This window comes from Austrofundulus limnaeus, unplaced genomic scaffold (assembly GCF_001266775.1).
Source record: "Austrofundulus limnaeus strain Quisiro unplaced genomic scaffold, Austrofundulus_limnaeus-1.0 Scaffold2184, whole genome shotgun sequence".
Taxonomy (NCBI): Eukaryota; Metazoa; Chordata; class Actinopteri; order Cyprinodontiformes; family Rivulidae; genus Austrofundulus; species Austrofundulus limnaeus.
This window is the reverse complement of record NW_013954586.1, coordinates 1-20,991: the sequence shown is the minus strand read 5'-3', so window position 1 is coordinate 20,991 and position 20,991 is coordinate 1. Positions and strand designations below refer to the sequence as shown.

General features: G+C 39.4%; 1 protein-coding gene across 2 annotated transcripts in view; it reads left to right on the top strand.

The window, feature by feature from the left end:
• The window catches only part of LOC106537220 (ras-related protein Rab-37), a 20,204-nt gene extending 1,963 nt beyond the window's left edge, over window positions 1-18,241 (top strand). Inside the window, exons 2-9 of one of the 2 annotated variants that reach the window (XM_014034602.1) lie at window positions 1,813-1,923; window positions 12,255-12,296; window positions 13,123-13,189; window positions 13,277-13,329; window positions 15,583-15,648; window positions 15,854-15,910; window positions 15,992-16,068; window positions 17,842-18,241. In XM_014034602.1, the coding sequence (XP_013890056.1) occupies window positions 1,813-1,923; window positions 12,255-12,296; window positions 13,123-13,189; window positions 13,277-13,329; window positions 15,583-15,648; window positions 15,854-15,910; window positions 15,992-16,068; window positions 17,842-17,947 (579 nt within the window). In that variant the 3' untranslated portion in view covers window positions 17,948-18,241. The remainder of the gene's footprint in view (window positions 1-1,812; window positions 1,924-12,254; window positions 12,297-13,122; window positions 13,190-13,276; window positions 13,330-15,582; window positions 15,649-15,853; window positions 15,911-15,991; window positions 16,069-17,841) is intronic. The other variant, XM_014034604.1, reaches the window with a different exon arrangement.
• Window positions 18,242-20,991: the final 2,750 nt, after the last annotated feature.

Here is a 20,991-nt window from a genome sequence, read left to right as displayed (position 1 = left end):
TGTACTGCTAAAAAGTGACCAAAATTCTTTTAGAAAAGTCAAATTAGAAAACTAAAATGCATTAGCAGAAATGCTTTTTCATTTCAAAGTCAAAACTGCATTTTTTAACTCATAAATATAATTAGAAATCAGTTATCCAAACTTTGCTTCCATTTTCATCTTCAAAACTGCCCATTGTTTGACACAACTGCAGTGAAAACAAAGAGGAAAGTGCTTTTTCTTTTTCACACCCGCCCCGCAAAACAAGTAACAAAATTAAAATGACTTCTCAATCATAGAGGTATATAAAAACACTAGTGGAGTCTCTGGCATCCTCACACGGCGGCAGCAGGGATGACTTATCTAGCCTTTACATAAAAGGTCTATGTTCACAACCCCGAAGCAGGGGAGTGACATCACGGCCGCGGGCAAGGCGGTGTGTATTTCTTCCTCGCCAGCAACGCCGGCCTCAGCTCCAGAATGTCTAACCCTCGAGGTAAGATTTCAAGCTAGCAAGCTAAGCTGACACGCAAGTAGTTTTGTTTTTATTGTTGTAAACATGTAAGTTGTATATCAGATTTAACATACGCCACAGCAGAAGACACATTTTGTGCGACTTGTCCTTGGTGGTGATAAAATGCACCCGCTCTCACACAATGACTTGTTTCCTCTCATTATATTACGTTACGTTACAATTATTAACATCCAAAATGCACAGACTAGTCCGTGTTTATGGTTGTGCTGTGTTTTAGCGAGAGCGATTCATAAGTGTCGCATTCACGATGATCTATCTTATTTTAAGATGCCCTGATATCTTAAAATAAGATTACGTAATAGGATTATGTCGTATTTTAAATATATTATATTTCTAAAAGCACCTCGCAGAATTTCCCCCTGTAACACTGTGTTCACGAGCAGAACAAAGCCACGACAGATCAGCTAACTGGTTTTAAAGCGAGGGGCAGTTTGACCGCAGCTGCTGCACCTGTCCACGCGCAGCGTGGCTCTGACCTGCCCGGGACTTCATACATGTCAACCCTTCAGACGGTTACTTGTTTGATGAGCATCAAATATCTGTCATTTGCGCAAAAAAAAATCTGTATTGATCTCACACGGAAACTACTCAAAACTACAAACTGTACAGGCACCAGAAGGCATAGCAATCATTTGGCTTAGGACCTTTACAGATAGAAATTACAATGGCAGCTGTAGGACAAAGTATGCAGGAAGAGTAGCATGGCGACGTGGAAGAAGACGGAATAAGTTGAATAATAATAATAAAGAGAAACAGGAAAACAATAGTGTGCATTGCATTGGCAATGCACACTGAATATTGAAAAACTTCCTTTGTATTAAAAAGGAGAGAAACTATCCAGTTTGTTATCAGTGCACAGTTAAAAACCTTCTTCTCTAATGGTATGGAGGTGCATTAATGCCTCTGGCATTGTCAGCTTACACATCTGGACAGGCGACATTTATCCTGAGAAATCAATACAGGTTCTAAAACACCAGCTTCCATCCGGACAAAACAGTTCAGTACAGAGGAGCCAGAACTGCTGAACATCTAGAATCCTCTGTTAGACCAGAATGGGACATAGTTCCCTTCAAAACTTCCAGAACTGGGATGCTTCAGAGGGAAACATGGACCTGTTTTTTTAGATCACTGCATCGTGCTTTCATGTCGTCTGAGTTGAGTTGAAGATGAAGACTGAAGAAGTTTGGATTCTGGAGAATGTCTCATCTCTCCTCTGTGTGTGTGTGTGTGTGTGCGTGCGTGCGTGCGTGCGTGCGTGCGTGCGTGCGTGCGTGCGTGCGTGTGTGTGTGCTCTGCAGACAATCCTGGTTGGGGACAGTGGAGTGGGGAAGACGTCTCTGCTGGTGCAGTTTGATCAGGGAAAGTTCATCCCTGGTTCCTTCTCTGCTACAGTCGGCATTGGATTCACGGTGAATTTCTTCTCCTTGTTCTTTTCTGCATATATATACTGTATTTACCTTTTTATTTGTTGGTTAAAATATATAATACTGTGTATTGAGGCTAAAAATAGTAAATACAAACGACATTAATTGAACCTAACAGAATGAAATTACTCATTTAGTGTGTGATCATCAGTGTGTGAATGTGAGTGTGAATGGGTGAATGTCTGTTAGTGTAAAGCGCTTTGGGGTCCGGAGGGACTTGAAAAGCGCTCTGTAAGTTCAGTACCATTTACCATTTAGTTTGTCTAAAACTATAAAGTCTGTCAAGCTGTGTGGTTGTTGTATTTGTTAAGTTTATCTAATCTGCTTAATTAGGATGAGGAATAGTTTGGTTTGGATTATTTTAATGATTTATGTGAACCACTATTTTTTTCTGGCTGCAGTGATTATACAATAGAACTTAGCATAAATCAGTCCTACATAAAGGTGCTCTCATTGTGAAGGGTTACGTCTGATTATCCACAATAAATCCAGTTTTACAGCAACATGGACTGAGATGGTGCTGACCAAAAATCCTGCTGTAAAAGTGACACCTGGACAAACCAGTGACCTTCTGTCACACAAAACAAACAGCTATTGTCCACCATAACAAATATGTTTGGGAGAGTCAAGGTGAGGCTTTTAAACCTAAAAACAATGTTGGTAAACCATCCTGCATGGTGGTGGGAGCATCATGCTGTGGTACCACTCTGTATATCTCACAGTTGGGTTCCAACAACAGAATGACACCGAACAGAACTGGTCTCTGGAATAGCTTCACAAAAACCCAGGCTCAATCCAGTTCAGTTTAACTACCAGAGGTTTTTAAACTGGGTTTTTTTTTTTTTTTTTTTTTGGTTTTTGTTTTTAGCAATGAATGTGGAACAATATACAAGTGAAACAAGCATACTAAACCAAACAATAATTATTATTCCCGTAGCATTTAGGGTTTAAAAATGCAGTAAATTATTTTTAAATCAGCATGAGTTTTATGAGTGGGGTCCCTGGAAATGTTTCGTCTTTTTAAGGGGTCCCCAGATCCAAAACATTTGAGAACCCCTTCTTCCAACAGTCAGATATCTGACAGAAGCTTGTTGGTTGATACCGAAAGCCTGTGGTCCAGGTCCAACATATGCTGAAATGTCTCCATCCTGTTACAGTCTAATCAAATTCAAGGCCCGCAACTCTGTTCTGGTCCACCAGGGGGGTACCCCCACACTCCCAAAATATATATATTTTTAATTACTATGAAGAATGTTTCTTATGTCGATGGTAAACTTTAAATTTATGATTATGTAAGAAAATTTGTATTCAATAAACTGAAGTCGATATTAGAAACACAATTGTTAAATAAAATGATTTGTAGAAGGAATTGAACCATACAACACCAGAATTTTGGATCTGAGTGAGGTCACTCAAGCTTACAGGAAACCAACACTACCGGAAAAACAGAAAGTTCATGTATTTATACACCTTCTTCAGTGCCTGCGTTCGCCCCCTACTGACCTATGGCTGAATCACAGGCATTCAGACAAAATCCTCAGCTAATGTCATCCCAACGTTTAATTATGTTTTGTCACATATTTCGGACATGTAACTGAACCTATTTCAATCAAAACATAATAGATTAAACACTGTCAACATTACAAAAAGGAAAACCTAAGAATATRGTGTTGTGCTTTTAACATCAGTACTAACCTCTACTAACTTTAAAATTCTTCAATCCCCCTGTTCACACGACCAAATCATGTGAACAAAAATAAGAAATTTATAATAATCTATATGTTCGCATTAAGGCACAAATGTGTATGCAAATTACCCTAAGCGATACAGCACAACGTGGAAAATTTCTAACATCCCACCCCTGATATAAAGTAATATGATCCATTTATTCCATTCCAATCAAAAAAATAGAAAACGTAAACTGAACTATTGTCAAATTTTCCCTCTGGGATCAATAAAGTATTTTTGAATTTGAACTGAATTGAAATACCAACCAGGTCAGCTGTGTTTATTCTTTCGAGGCCAGAGGTTCCAGAACATGGCCTACCGTCGGGAACAAGTCCTCAGCACCGTTCCATCTCCCCCTGTCTTCCGTGGCAGACTGACCTGGTTACCAACAACATCCCTGCATATTAAGATTTAACCTTAGCTCATCAACAATTAAACCATACAAAGAACAGTAAAAACAAATCAACCAAAATGCTAAAACAGTTCTAAACATATCCTGGTTAGTGTGTCACTTCTATAAAAAGAATCAATAATGAAAAACATAAAGGAAAATCAAACAACATTTTACAAAAATCATTTACCATCGGCTCGTTAACCTACAAATATCATGTCCGACTACGTGAGTATAACTATTTCAGTGTTATTATTCTATATCTAAAAATGTCAGCTAGAATGATCATTTTCAGGGCCTTGGTCTCCACATCAGTCGTCGTCTGCGCCATATGGATATTGTAGTGGTGGCACTGGAGCTGTGTCCGTCGTCTATACCATCTGGTACTCCATGGTGGGATGTTGGTGTAAAGTATTTCGAACAGTCTGGGAGATGGCCCTCAAGCAAAATATTCTAGCCACTGGGATGCCACAGAAACAGCAAAAACCTAGTATTACCACCGTCATCACTAATGGCGTCACAATAGCAGACATCAGATTTTTCCAACCTCCAAAGATCTTCATTAACCATCCCTCCGTCTGTGTGGCAGCCCCTGAGAAATTGTTCATCTCCACAAAGTTCGCAGACCTTTAACAGCCTTTGTAAATGACCCATCAGTTTCAGTATGTCCAGGAATAAATGTACAACAAAAAATGAACACACTCCACCTTGTTCTGCTAATAAATAGTCTAATGCAATGCGATTCTGATAAGCCATTAAAGACGTTGCAGCCAACTGCTCATGCGCACTCTGAAGGGCATCCCTGGTCAAATTATTAAGCCTCTGCAAAGAAAAATGAATGCAATTGATACAATCGACGTTTTTGTTAAGGGTAATCCAAAGTAAAATGCTTTCAAAGCCAGCTGCCACCTGATCGATCAATTTAAATTCAGTGGGAACCCCCCTTGGCACCCAATAGCATCAATGTACATTGGACTGCTTTCATATATGTCAAACTCACGTTTAACCTGGTTCAAATAAACAACCTGCTTATCCAAGAGAGCCCGATGTTCCAGCAATTCATCAATCATGATATTTACAAACCTGACCGGCGAGACCAGGGACACCTCCGCACACAGCCCACTCCAAGCTGCTGGCAACACCTTTAACAAACGATTATTACCACAGTACCAAAATACATCCGCCCTAGACACATTTAACATTGTTGCATTCTCCCTCAATGATACATTATGTAAGAACACCAGGTCACATTCAGCCGTCCAACAGCCATGCTTCTCTGCCGCCCCCTTCTGGCCAAACAAGTGAAACTGCCCTCCACTGCCTTGAACACCGGAGGCACATCTGTTTTTGAAGACATAGGAAAGAAGTGTTCTAAATATTTACACTGAACTGATGGGTTTTCAGTAATATGCAATTGCAACATACAGAAAAAAGTTGAAGCATTACTCAGAGGTGATGGAACCGTTAATAGTGCTGGCCTTGCTTCCGCACATTCCACACAATTTGACAATTTTGCTTGACTGGCTGCATTTCTGACAAATCTTAACCAATAATTAGTCTGAGTAACCCCCGTGTCTACAACAAGTTCCTCGCTAGAGCCCACTTCAACTGTTAGCTTAAGTCATTAAGCTGCACCACATGAATATAGATTTTACCAACTGGGTCTCGTCCTCTCACCGCCAGCCCCATCAGCAGAAATCCAATATCTGTCACCTGTGGATTTCTCAAAGTCAGAAACGTAGGGTTACAAGTAGAATCATTATTACACAGGCCCCCTTTAACTTGGTCTCTCCTAATGTCTAATTTGTCCTGAAAAGGAATCTTTCCCCATCCTCCTAACTGATAACCACACCCAAAGTCCTTGTTCAAATAAGGCATTATTTCAGTCGTACAGACATATACTCTTGCTGATTGATAAACCCCCTGCTCTGAACCACACCCAATGACAGAGCACAGATCAAAGAAAATGGAAGCAGTTTGCCCCTCCACAAAAGTAAATTTATAAGTCTCATAATGCACATCTGCTCTTTTCCCTCTGCCTTTCAAAAATTCCAGCAGTATCCTGTTTGAGACGTGCATTTTTTCAAACACAAAATCATCATAAGAGGGCAGATCAGTCATGTTGTCATGGATTAGGCCAGTCAGGTTAGTGTGCTTTTCATCATTTTTTTTCTGTGTCTTGCATCCCACATGTTAATTCAAAACAGCAAATAAACAAATAAAATAAAAACAGACATTTCCCCCCGGAAGCCATCATCTATCTCATATGATGGCTTCAGTTTTTTTAAACAATATTTCTTACTCCTAAAATTATATGGAGGTTGATACTCAGATTCAGCAGCTGTGTCTCCCTCTTCAAAAGGAGCATTCAGTTCACCCAGCTGTTTTTCAATGTGTTTCTGAGTTTTTTCTGTAAAAGCAACGGATTTGCAGCAGTGTGTTTTATGAATCCAATTACTCAACTTTGTCCCAGACAACCACACCTTTGTACAGTGAGATATTGTCTCCGCAACTTGAAATGGTGCGTGCAACCTCAGCTGACGCCAGTCAAAACGTGCCAACTTCCTCAGCACCCAATCCCCTGGATTGACAATCTCACAGGGATCGCCGTCGTCTCGTGTCAATACACCCACCACCTGTTGGGACGGACTCATGACAGTATTTCTCAACCTCATAATGTATTCTGACATCACATCATGCTGCATTTGTAAAGTGTTTCATTCTGAAGGCATAGTCGTCAAACTGATGCTTGATCCCAAACATCTTCTCCACTTTTTGCAGTTCCTTATTTGAAAAATGCCTAGCATTATCCGATCTTATGACCACAGGTACACCAAACCTTGGAATGACCTCACGAGACAACCACTTTACCACCTCAGACGCTTTCTCCGTGCGAGTCGGCACCGCTTCAATCCATCCAATAAATGTGTCGACACATACGAGCATAAATCTCTTACCCTGAACCCTGTTGTCAGCTCCCATGTCTGTGAAATCAATACACACCTCCTTCCAAGGAGCCGCAGGAACCGGGAATGCACCGAGACCAACCTTCAGCACCCCCTTCGGGTTGTGTCTGGAACAGATTTCACACATCTCAACAAAATGCTTAGAAATTGCTCTGATATTAGGATGCCACCAAACCTGAGTGATCATGTCAAGCATCTTAGCACCGGAACCATGCCCCCCCTACTGTGAGCCTCCTGACACAACAGGTTTACCAGAGTTTCAGGAGCCACAACCTTTCCCTCATGGTTTCTGTAGATGCCCTTAGCATCTTGTCTGGCCCCTCTGTCCTGCCACAGTTTTTTTCTCTGAAAAGGCAGCATTAGTTTGCAACTCCAGTATAGTCTGAACATCAATTTTTTTTCTGCAAAATGTCCTCCTCAGAACTACCAGAAGCACCGCCTCCTTCCACCTGAACCATCTGACTGTTTTTCTCATAACCAGCACACAATTTTGCTGCTCTGTCAGCCTGAAAATTCCCTTTTGCTACCACATCACACCTTTTCTGGTGAGCCCTGCATTTCAAAACTGACACTACCCGTGGTTGTCTCAATGCATAGTACAACTCTAATATTTGTTGCAGGTGACTCGATGGCTGTCCCGAAGCAGTCATAAACCCTTTTCTCATCCAATGACTCAAATCAATGGGGACACATCGATGCACATGGTCTGAATCTGTGTAAATGTTAACTGTTTTTCCTGCCGCCAATTTACAAACCTCTGTCACTGCTTTTACTTTAGCTAACTGAGCTGACGCTGGTTGTCTAATGACCTCTGACTTCAACACCACAAACTGTCCATGATGTTCTGACACCACAGCAAAAGAGGCAATCAGCGCACCCCCTTCAGTCTTGTGAGAGTGTCCATCAGTAAACAATGTCATGTCAGCTCCATCTAGAGGGTCCTTAAAGACATTGTCATGTACTCTCATCTCCTGATTTGTCACATCTGCACAAATGTGGTCCTGACATGTCATGCCACATTCACTCCCTCTGCCGTGAAATGAATGTGTGGTCTGTCCAGCAATCTCTTAACATTTTCTGCCCTGTTCGGTGAAAATGTAAATGCCTGGGAGTCTATGAACGCATCAGTGTTTAACACAGTGTTTAACACAGTGTTTAACACAGAGGTGGAGGCCTCCGTTTTCAGTTGTCCTCCTCCTACAGCGCGGCTATTGGCAGTATCACTCCACCCCTGTTAACAATAGGTGTTAATTAGGTGTCAACGATAGCCATGTGATGTGAGTATCAGTCACATGGAGGCAGGGCTTAAAAGCCTGAAGTTAGCCTGAAACTCGCAGACTGAAGAAGTCTCTTGGAGGAGAGATGAAACGTTTCATTAGAGAAGAACCCGTCCAGAAGACCTATACAATTTTTTTCTTTTTGATCCATACATGAGCGTATATTAGATTTAACCTGCCTCTTATCTCTGTGTTGTGGCCACTGCGGCTGTCTATTATGGTGTGTTCTCTTCCCCTGAACTGTAGAATCCGGCCTGGCCCCATGCGCCTGCACAGCTCCCTGCAAGCATCCACTAGGTGGCGGTGGCCCATCATCCCACCACTCTGAGACCTCTCTCCCTGCCATGTCAGCCTGCAAACCCTCATTTCTGTTGAGCCCCTGCGGAGCCACAAACTTACTCATCGCAGCTCTTACACCATCTTCATCTCTCTGTGGGCAGAACTCCAGAAACCCCTTCACTACCGCATATGCAACGTCTTCTGGCCATTTATCTTTCACTACCATTGTCCCAGTCCGGCGTGATGAAGTTTTACTTGTGCCTTCATCTGGTTCGTCCTCCTCACCTAACAAAGACATCTGTTTTTCAGCTTCTGCCAACATGTTTACCACTTCCTTGTATGGACCTCTGGTTTCAGTGTTTTCTTTTTTCTGCTCAGTCTCAGTAACTGTAGCTGCCGCCTGTACAGTTTGTTTTGTCTCAGTGGTGCTCCCCTGAGAGCGTACGACCTCGTCAGCCATGTCACAGTGTGTTGTCTGAGTCTTTGTTACATCTTGGTCAGACATCAAGGTCTTGTTTTCACCATTATTGCTGCAGTTCAGAACGTCTTTCATTATTCTAAATGTGTCTCCAATATTTATAAATCCTTTCCTTCTCAGGAGCCATCTTAGCTTTTAAAACTGTTTTGGCTTCATCTGCCATAATGGACTGTTGCCATGAACGCTCCAATTTACAAACAATTCTGTCTGTTGCTGCAGGTGAGGGCGCTGCTATGTTAAACTGTGACAAGTCTCCGTCATTTAATAAACCTTGGCACATCCTAACAAAAATATCTTTTTCCGTCCTTAAATGTTTAGACTCAACATCTTCAAGATAAACCTGAAAAGTCTGATACAACACCACCCCCAGAGACCCATCTTGGAATTTATGCAAAGCTTCTACAAATTTATCAGACATATTTTTAATTTATGCACGTGACCACAGCACAGGAAGTCTGGCGCAATGTCCAGCAGGCGATGACCTTGACGTAGACTACTCTAGCAGCAGTCCACCCCAGTACCTCCTGCTGTTTGTACAATCTCCTAGCTGCAGCCACCCTAAAATAAAACAACAGAAAAACAAAAACCCAAAACCTGCCCACCCACAGATGTCCCACAGAAATCCACCAGTGGTCACTTCAGTGCCAGACTTCTTAAAACAGAATACTTTTATTCTGAATCAATACATGACACATCCGTGTGAATTGACGCCTGCTGAATGGTGAACCACCCCACACAATCACACAAAAAGGATAGAAATATAAAGAGTTTGACTCCTGGATTTATTCCCAATGTCGTCGTATATTACCTTTAAGGTTTTTTTTAACCATACGAAAGTCCCCTCCAGGAAATCACAAATTACATTTCATGGATTTTTCCTTATTATGGGCATCTTAACTGGCCCATGCTCCCCACCATAAATTGGTAATTTTTTACCCCACCTTTTTAGCGCAGTCTTTTATAGAAGACTCACTCAGGCTTTCGGAAAGAGCTCATAAAACGGCCTGACAAAAAGGTAATATTTTTACACGCAACACGCACCAAAAAATATATTAAAACACAAATTTCACTATCTAAAGGGCCCAATTTATTGTATGGTTGCAAACCCCCACAGATAGTTATGTCCATACGCTTATAAACCATCTTTTAACCGTCCAACTAATCCGAGTTTGTTATGACTACTGGTGAATACCACGCTGCCTTTGCTAAGCCGACACACAGTCTTAGCTTAGCAAAGCTAACACGTAGCGGGACCGTTCCAACGCTCAGCCACACATCCCAGTCAGCAGAAACACCGATCGCCGCACAGTCCTGTTTGTTTATCAAGATGGAAAGCAAAAAATGATTTTGCTCACCTGTTTTTTGGCGCCCAGAACGTACATCGACCCGGCGTTCCCACCGCTAGGTCTAGTAGCCCAACGCCCACAACAGCTCACTACTCGACTTTCAGTTCGACGTCGGGGTCACCAAAACTGTAAGAAAATTCGTATTCAATAAACTGAAGTCGATATTAGAAACACAATTGTTAAATAAAATGATTTGTAGACGGAATTAAACTATACAACAACAGAATTCTGGATCTGAGTGAGTTTTATTGTCACTCAAGCTGACGGGAAACCAACACTACCAGAAAAACAGGAAGTTCATGTATTTATACACCTTCTTCACTGCCTGCATTCGCCCCCTACTGACCTACGGCTGAATCACAGGTATTCAGACAAAATCCTCAGCTAATGTCATCMCAACTTTTAATTATGTGTTGTCACATATTTCGGACATGTAACTGAACYTATTTCAATCAAAACATAATAGATTAAACACTGTCAACATTACAAAAAGGAAAACCTAAGAATATAGTATTGTGCATTTAACATCAGTACTAACCTCTACTAACTTTAAATTTCTTCAATTAAATGCAACAAAATAAATTTAAACGGTGAAAGATAATAATAATTGTCCTGCCATTGACCTGTTGGCTTTAAGTAACTGAGCATTTTAGTTGGATAGCACAGTATTAATGTCTGAAAATAAGCTGCTTTAGAGTCAGCATTGACCATATACTACCATCTCTCATAATGCATGTCGATCATCCATGAGAATTCCCTGTCAGAAAATGGGAGAGTTCAGAATTTAAGATGATAGCTACTCACTAGAAACTCGTCATTGAGTAAAACTCTGTTTCACTTTTAATAATATTTCTGTATTTATTTCAGATTTAGTCAGTCGTACAGTTAGTTCTTATCAGTGTTTAAAAGAGGACGTGTTAAAACACTGTTTAGTCAAAGTTAAACACAGAGTTGTAAAGTAACTAAGTACAAATACTTTGTTACTGTGCTTAAGTAGAAATTTTGGTCATCTGTACTTTACTTGAGTAATTATTTTTCAGCGTACTTTTTACTTTTACTCATATTTTTACACAATTATATGTACTTTCTACTCACTACATTTTTTAAAAGGTAAGAAGTAGAAGAATTAAGAAGTCATTACTCCTATTTTATTCCAAGTTGTTATTACTAAAAAAATACTATCCTGATAAATTATGTCTCCTGGATAGAGTGAATTTAATTGTGGTTGGATGAGAAGTATAAATATATACCTTTCTGACACCCTATTAACTTGTACACAACCCATCACAGCTGCACGCTGTTAGAAAAAATATTTTTTGGAGAAGTCACCTCCCAATAAATGTCATTTTGGAAAATCTAACTGCTTACTTTTACTCAGTACTTTTACTTTTAATACTTAAGTAGATTTTGTGTCAGAAATTTACTTATGATACTTAAGTACAACAAATATCAGATACTTTAAGACTTTTACTCAAGTAATATTTTTAGGGAAGACTTTAATTTTACCAAAGTATTTTTATGATAAGATACTTGTACTTTTACTCAAGTATCACTTTGAGGTACTTTATACAACACTGGTCAAATTTGATTACAACTGGCCCTTCGAGGGCCACCATAACACTCATGTGGCCCTCAGTGAAAATGAGTTTGACAGCCCTGTCCTAGAACCTGACAAAATGTGTTTGGTGCAAGAACAGATTATATTATTAGGTCCTTTTCTGTGAACTAAACTGGTCTTGGTTCAGTTTTGCCTTTAAAGACTATTGTAGCAGACTGTAGACTGTGATTGTGGATCAGAAAAACAACTGTTCCTGACCTTTCTATTGTTGTCTCCCTGGTTTGTCCTCACAGAATAAAGTAGTAACAGTCGATGGTGTAAAGGTCAAACTACAGGTAGGTGTGAAAGTCAGTGTGTAGCCTCTGCTCCGCCCTCTGCCTGTGTTTGCGTTGTACCTGCTGGAGTTAAGGTGGGAACATACTCGCTCTGACGCCGACGGGTCGACGCGCGGTCACGTGATTGTTCGTTTTCGCACAGACCTTTCATTGTCCCTATGACACCCCCGTACCAAATTAGGGAAACCCCCCTCCCTGAAACATACTGTACGTCACTGCATGGAGTTCCCCCGCAACAGCCGATAATGCAGAAAAAAAGTCAGATTTGTCACTCAACCGACGTATTTATCCACATCTGTCCTGGTTAAAAAGCTCCACAGTTTCAGATTCCTCCGTGCCTGTTTATCTGTTATGTCTGTTTATCTCCATTCATGAGTTTATCACGGTTTGACTATCTTTATAAAACTCTGCTTCCTGGTCGGCTCGGGGAGCGAGTCGGTCCCCCCCCCTTTTTATTTTTTTGGCTGAGTGGTTGAAGTAAATGCAGCGCATAGTGCTGTCAGCACAAACACGCATGAGTTTTTCTCGGTTTGTCTGTCTTTAAAACTGCTCAAAACAGTCTACTCTAGTCAGAAGCGAGTTTTTGTTTTATTCTTCTGCTGTGTCCATCAGAGCGCTTTCAGTTCAGACCAATCACACATTACCGTCGACATGGGAGGGGAGTCAAAAAGTTCAGGCGGGGGCTTGTGCCAAAAGGGGCTGTCGACACGACGCTGCGAAGCCTGGTGACGTAATTTCCGTCATTAGACTGCGACAACCCGTGCCGACGTCGGCAGTTCGCAGGGAGTATGTTTCCAGCTTTAGTCCCATTTGTTTTCTGCTGCAGATTTGGGACACAGCTGGACAGGAACGGTTCAGAAGTGTGACACATGCATATTACAGAGATGCACATGGTGAGAGGAAATCCATCGTAGCTGTGAAAGTCCTGCATGTGCGCTGTATGCAGTTTGACTTATGTGTTTCACATTTTATTTTCAAAGCTTTGCTCCTTTTGTATGACATCACCAGCAAATCATCCTTTGACAACATCAGGGTGAGTGTGGGATAGACTTTCTAACTGGAAACTTTAGAAACTGACTATTTAAATGAATAGTACAGTATTTATACACAATCATTCAGCCTGTCAATATTCTGATGGGAACTTAATACTCATGAAAGATATCGATAATTTAGGCATGTTTGTTTACCTTAATACGTGTTAACGTGTTAAAAACAAACAAAACATTTCACACAACAAAGCAATACAAAATAAAATAATATGAAAGGCAGCAGAAGAAAAAAAATTCTTATATCTGCTCCACAATGATAAACCAAATAATAAAAACAAAAAATTTAACTCATCAGACAGTAACTAATACAAATTAAACAATTTCATATTTCTTTAACAATTTTTCCTTGATTATTTTCTTAAAGTAATTAACCAATCCAATGCTCTAATAAGTCATCCTCCAGATGATTCCATAGTCTTATACCTTTTACTGAAGTGCATCCGTCCTTCAAGTTTGTTCTGATTTTCAGTTTAACAAACTTTTGTAACCCCTTCAAATTATAGCAGCTTTCCCTCTTAACAAAATGTGATTGGATGTTTGACGGCAACACATTCCTATGAGCCTTTTACATAACCTGCAGAATGTTATAATCAACCAACTTATGAAATTTTAACAATTTTAATTGATGAAACAATATATTAGAAGGGTGATAGTAATGCTTTCTTGTAATAATTCTTATGGCTCTTTTTTTTTGAAAAATAAAAAATAGGATTAGTAATGGTTTTACATGCATTTCCCCAGACGTCTATACAATAAATCAAATGTGGAACAATTATTGCATTACATAGTGTAAATAGTGCTTTATCCTTAAATAACTCCTTTGCTTTATACAGTACTGCAATAGATTTTGCCATTTTAGTTCTCAAGTTATTTATATGAGGTTTCCATGTCAGTTTTTTGTCAATGATGACACCAAAAACTTCACCTCATTGACACTACAAATTTCAACACCATCCATTATAAATGGAATATCAATTGTTTTCTTTTTATTACTAAATACCATGTAATTTTTTATCCAATTTTAATGACAATTTGTTATGTTTAAACCAATTTTGTACTTTTGCAAAAAAAAAATTTGACCCCGCCTACTAAGTTGACATCACTAGCCGTGTCTCCATCAACGTTTTTTTAATACACATTTTGAAGTATTGCCTCAGAAAAGGTGAATGGAAACAGCATGATTTGTAAAAACTTCCTCTAATTCGCAAAAAAAGTTTATACGCTCACTTGAGGTGGTTTTGGGTTTTTTTGAAAAAGAGTTAATGCGCAATTGGAAACATATTTTCTGAAAAAGTTCTGACGTAGCAAACATGGTTGATCAGCTGTTCCTGCTGTCTGTCTGATCGGTACCAGACTGGCAGCTGTCAGCCTCTCAGTTATTCCAGTAACGTGAAGAGAATTGCATTTCTTTCTCTGAGTCTCCAGACAGCATGTAATATCCTCAGAACTAGTTGATATGACAGAATAATTACAACTTTCCTGATAGTAGCAACACGTACCTGATAACTTCTCTCATTGTCCTGAGATGTATGGGCCCTGCAAGTTTGTGACTTTTACTTCCTGTTTACTACATGCATGTGTCTGACATAATAGATTCACTTCAAGCCAGTTGATGGAAACACATCTGATTCGCATTTCTTCATTTTTTTATTTTTGCAAAAATTTCAAAATTTGCTCAAAATTTGAATTAAAATTGGATGGAAACACGGCTTCTGAAGGAGGAAGCCCTATCCTATTTCCAGGCTCAAATCCTTTTGACATAATTCCTGTTTTGGTTAATGTTTCAGTCATGTGTTGAATACATGTTCAGGCATGTAGCTACTTCTATACTTCCTACTCTGGGTGACCATATTGTCTAGCCATCCAGACCAGTCTGTACATAAAATTACCAGTAAAATCACAAACATATTCACACAATGGTTTACAAAACTATATCAGGTTTCACCTAAGAAAAGGCTATAAAGTGTGTAGTGCTTTTTGAAAGCCAATAAATTTCTTCACTTAGTTGTAATTTGTAGTGCTTTTTGAAAGCCAATAAATTTCTTCACTTAGTTGTAATTTTTGTTGTGTCATTGGTGGGATTTCTCTCATGGAATGACTCCACTAAACTGAATGTAATAAAATATAATACCTGTTAAGGTTTAAGTTCTACAAAACTATCTTTTGGCCAACTTTACTAATATTTTCCCTTCTGTGTGTGCATTATAACTTCCGAATATCTACATTTTGTCCTGCAGGCATGGCTAACAGAGATCCATGAGTATGCACAGAGTGATGTAGTCATCATGTTGTTGGGCAACAAGGTGAAGGAGACTTCTTTAACGCTCATCATTGCTACTTTGTATTTGTAACAGTTTATTAAAAAAACAACAGATATAAAAATAAATAAAATATATGCATTTGTATTTTTGGACCAATTTTTTTTTGTATTTATAAGTTACCAGAGAGGAACACAGACAGCATGTATCCATTCAGTCCTGATCCCTAAAGACTGTGTTGCTGTTTTAGGCTGACATGAACAGTGACAGAGCAATCAGGAGAGATGAAGGAGAAAGGTTGGCCAGAGTGAGTATACACAAATATACACAACACAACAAGTGTGGGCACTGTTTCACTCACTGCTGATTATTCTCTTCATGGCTGTAGGAGTATTCAGTTCCTTTCATGGAAACAAGTGCAAAGACAGGAGTCAACGTAGACCTGGCCTTCACAGCTGTGGCTAAGTATGACGGTCTTTCACCACTCATTCTACATGTGCATCACTTTGGTCAGAATGGTTTTAGTTTATGTGTTCATTTATATAAAGTAATCTTTAACTTTTTTAGTAATAATCTGATGTTGTTAAGCAAAGTTACTATAGGTGCATTCACACCTGACCCATTTGATTCATTTTAAAAAGGACCAGAGTTTGTTTCCCCCCTGTTGTGAGTCAACACACAGAGCATCTTGTCTTCTTTGTGTTGTGGCACACATTTGCCAACACTGTCCCAAAATTATAAGTATATCATTATGAAAATGCTAAATGGTATCGTAGTTGTATTAACACCATCTTTATTTCCAGGTCTGTGCTGTCCTGTCCCCATCATTTTTGTACAATAGAAGCAAAGGTCATCATCAGTGTGGCTTTGTGTATAAATTATAGTCAGCTTGCAAAAAAGCTCAATGCAGTGAATGCAAACAGCGCCAAACGAAAAAAATAAAAGTCTGCTTTTAATCCAGACCAAACAAGTGGACCAAAGGACTTTCCTGGTGTGAATACACCCTAAATTTTAAAATCAGGTTGTAAGATGTTTTACCATCTGGACACATACTTATTAGATGTCAAAAACCTTGAAAAGTGGACTTTCCTCTTGTATACTGAAAAAGCATCCATCCATCATCCATCCATCCATTCATCTTCCGCCACTTGTTTTAGAGCTAGTCATGGGAGTAACAACTTAGACATCCCCAGACCCGCCCCCATCCCTCTCCCTAGCTGCCTCCTTCAGTTCATCCAGGACACCAAAGTATTCTCAGACCTACTGTGATATGTCCACAGGTTATAGTAAAAGCATATGTAGGCTGCCATGACAGACCGCTGCCTCCTCCCCCCAGTTTCACAGTTCTGGTACGCAAAGCTAGAACCAGAGATTCATTCATTCAGTTATGATAACAACAAAACCAGTTTGTTTTTGCTTTAACTGGTGTCTTGAGCAGTTCAATCATGAGTTCCGGTTCATCTTGTGTTTATGCTGGCTGCAAAGAAAACAGAAAAACGCTTCAGAAACATTTTGCCTGGAAATTTCCAGCATAATCCTTCCCTTTCGACTGTTAGAAGACACATTTCCCTCTTTAAAATATTTTCAGTCACTTGTTTCTCGTCCTTTTGGTCATGATTCAAACCTCATGACCATAGGTGAGGGTGGAACACGGACCAGTAAATCCAGAGCCTTAACTCTCAGTTCTGCATTGTATCTTTTTCAACCAACAGGCCAGAGCAACATCCTCATTACTGCAGAGGATACCTGGATCTGTTGGTCCATCTCCCGCACCATCCTACCATCACTCACGAACAAGACTCCCAAATAACTGACAAATAACGGTCTCAACTTAGTCAAAGACTAACCCCCTAACCCCCTGAAGGCTTCTCCACACTCTGCTGTCAACTGTCCCAGTGTATGCTGAACATCATAGTCTGAAAAAACAGTAGAACTGCACACAAGACCCTGAGGTACCCAAACCAGACACCCTCCTTTCCATGACTGCACCTTGGGATCCTGAATCAGAGACAAGAGTCTGATACACACCAGGAATGAGCTGAACTCTGTGCTGAGAATGCATGTGTGGTGTGGATTTCTTTTGAAAGGTTTTGCAAATTTCCTACATTAATGGGGGCATACAGATTTAATACAATTGGTATCTTCTCTAAATCTTTCAAAAGCTACATGTGAATGACATGGCATGTGTGCTGCTGCTTTTAAAACTGTGTACAAGTAATTTCTATTTGTGTTCTCTAGGGAATTGAAGCACCGAGCGGCCCAGCACCCCAATGAACCCAAGTTCCAGATTCACGAGTATATTGAGGCACAGAAGGAGAAGTCAGGCTGCTGCAGTTATTTCTAAATCTCTTCTCTAAAGGCTCCCCTCGAAACAGCTGCTAAACATATAAAAAGCTAAAAACTGGGAGGAACTCATTACTGCCCTATCATTCAAAATGCAAAACCAAAAGTGCATCCATTGTTGGAGAGAGAAGAGAATGCAACAAGCATGATTCTTGGGCCTGCCCACAGTCTATACATTTTATTCTGGGATGCTGTGGCACATGATAAAATCCCTTCCCTTTTACAGTGGTACAAATATGAATATGCCCTGATTTGAGAACTGACTTGCAGATAAATCTTTTACAATTGTGGTTCATGCAGATGTTTTAGTGGATTTTTATTGTTGGTGAAAATCTTGTTCATTTTGATTAACAAAAAAACTTACATAGGGCTATTTTAAAATATTTTTACATTTTTATTTGCCTTTTTTTTTGATAGCACTATATAGTACAGCCCAGTACTTTGTGGGTACATACTCAGTAGGCTTTGTAATGTTTTCCCTATTTTACCAGATTATGATGACACAAAATATTGTCAATAAGTACGGGGATGTATACATACACAATAAATACAAGCGACATACTTTGAAAGTATACCGTATATGCATACTGTAAACTTGTACATACAGTAAGAATAAGCTAAGTACCAGGAAAGTCCTATATACCAGGTATGTACTGATGTACCAGGTTGGTACCTGGTACATACAGTATTTGAACAAGGTATTTAGTCATGCATGGCACGCACCTGGTTAGTACTAGGTACATATCAGAATATACTGGATAATTACTAGGTACATACTGGTAATTTTATGTACATACCAGGTACATTTTGGTAAATATCATGTATGTACTGGGTAGGTACATTCTGGTATTTTTATGTACATACCAGGTACATTTCAGTAAATACTATGCATGTACTGGGCAGGTACATACTGGTAAGTTTTATGTACATACAGGTACATTTTGGTAAATACCGTTTATGTAGTGGGTAGGTATATTCTTGTACCTTTTATGTACTATATATTTAGGTACATTTAGGTAAAGATCTTGTATGTACTGAGTAGGTACATTCTGGTAACTTTTGTGCATTTACCAAGTACATTTCTGTAAATACCATGTACGTACTCGGCAGGCACATACTGGTAATTACAATTTATGTACTGGGTAGGTATATTCTGGTAACTTTAATGTATATACCAAGTACATTTAGGTAAATACTATGTACAGTGTATACTGGGTAAATACTGAGAATATAACCTGCAAATGCTGGGCTGTGTTATGTATTACAACCCCTTTTTCTTTTAAAAAATATTAATTAAGATAACCAAAGTGAACTTTTGGCTGTTGAATAAAACTCAAAGAACTAATATATTGGGAGAGTAAAGATCTCACCTGGTTACAGAGAAGCAGCACAAACTATTTGTAAGCATGTCTTTTAAAGTTCACTTGAAAATAATTCAAATTTGCATATTCATTATAAAGTTTTCTTGTTGAAATTAAGCAATCCTTCAACGAGACAAACATTTTGTATAATTGGAGGTTGTACTTGTTTTTGTACACCTTTTTCATAGTGACCAACTAATCTCTTATTTTAGCAGGGAGATGTTAAAACTTTTGTTTATCAAATAAAGCTGGGAGACTGATAAAAACAAACCTACATTAAAAGTTTGACAGTGCTGCAAACGTCTGTTCAGTGACAGATGTGGAGAAAAGCCATACTTTGGGTTGTAAAGAAAACTGAAAGCTAGGCGATCAAAGTCCAGTTCATTCTTAGTTTACCTTTCTCAGTGATGCTCAGCTAATGGTAAAAGTTAGCAGACTGAAGAAAGGCTGGAGGACACAGCTGCGCAGGAATGCATCTGTCAGCTTTATGAGAACATTTACAAAGAGTCACATGACATTCTTCTGTTATCAGATTGTTTATTTTAGGTGTTAAACAAGAGCAGTGAAGGAATTTAAAAATTGCTTGATAGCGGACTGAACACTCAGTTGCATGTAAGCTGGACTGCATGTTCCAAATCTTTGTGCATTTTCCTTCATAATATAACTGTTTTATTTGCAACTTAACAGGATAGTTCAGATTGATTGAAATGGGCTTTAGAACAAACATCTTACCCGATGAGCTAACTGATCAGTGGATTTCTACACACAAGACCACTTCTCCATCCATTTATACCCTGTCTGGCCAAAAGAAAGGTCACCCACAATAAAAAAAAAAAAAGGTTCACACTCTTAATATTTCTTGGACCGCGTTTGGCTTTGATTACGACACATTCTCTGGCATTTTTGGATGAGCTTCTGCATTAACTTTTCACCAAGATCTTCCATTGATGATGGTAGAGTCTGACCTTCTCCAGCACATCCTAAAGATTCTCTGTGGACTCTGTGGAGCCAATCCATGTGTGAAAATGATGTCTCATGCTCCCTGAACCACTCTTTCACAATAAGAGCCCCATGAATCCTGGCATTGTCCTCTTGGAATATGGCCGTTAGAGGTGGGCGATACTGGGAATTTTGGTATCGATCCGATACCAAGTAAATACAGGGCCAGTATCACCGATATAGATAGATACTTTTTAAGCTTCATAATTTGAAAAAATCCAAAAGCTCTAGGATAGAATTTTGCCAAACATTGTACGTGACAACAAAATACTTTATTACAACAATCAATATTTTTGCTTGCCAATAATAAAGCAGTAACAAAACAGTTTCCTTTAACATTAGGAAAATAAATCTTTTATACAAAAATGAAATAAAAATTCTTCCCTCACCACTAGACATCTTTCCTAGCTATTTCTTTGGCTACGTTCACACTGCAGGTCTTAATGCTCAGTTCCGATTTTTTGAAAAAATCCGATCTTTTTGTGTGAACGTTCACATTACATTTTAAATGTGACCTGCATCAGACCCCTGTGTGAACGCTACACAGCACTGATGTGACACGCATGCACAGTAAAAGACGTGACGTCTCATCAGCCGGCTTGTTTGTTTGGATGCTACATTTTGCGCATCGAATCAGAAGTTGTTGTTTAATCAGAGCCGATTAAATTATTATCTGACATGCTTC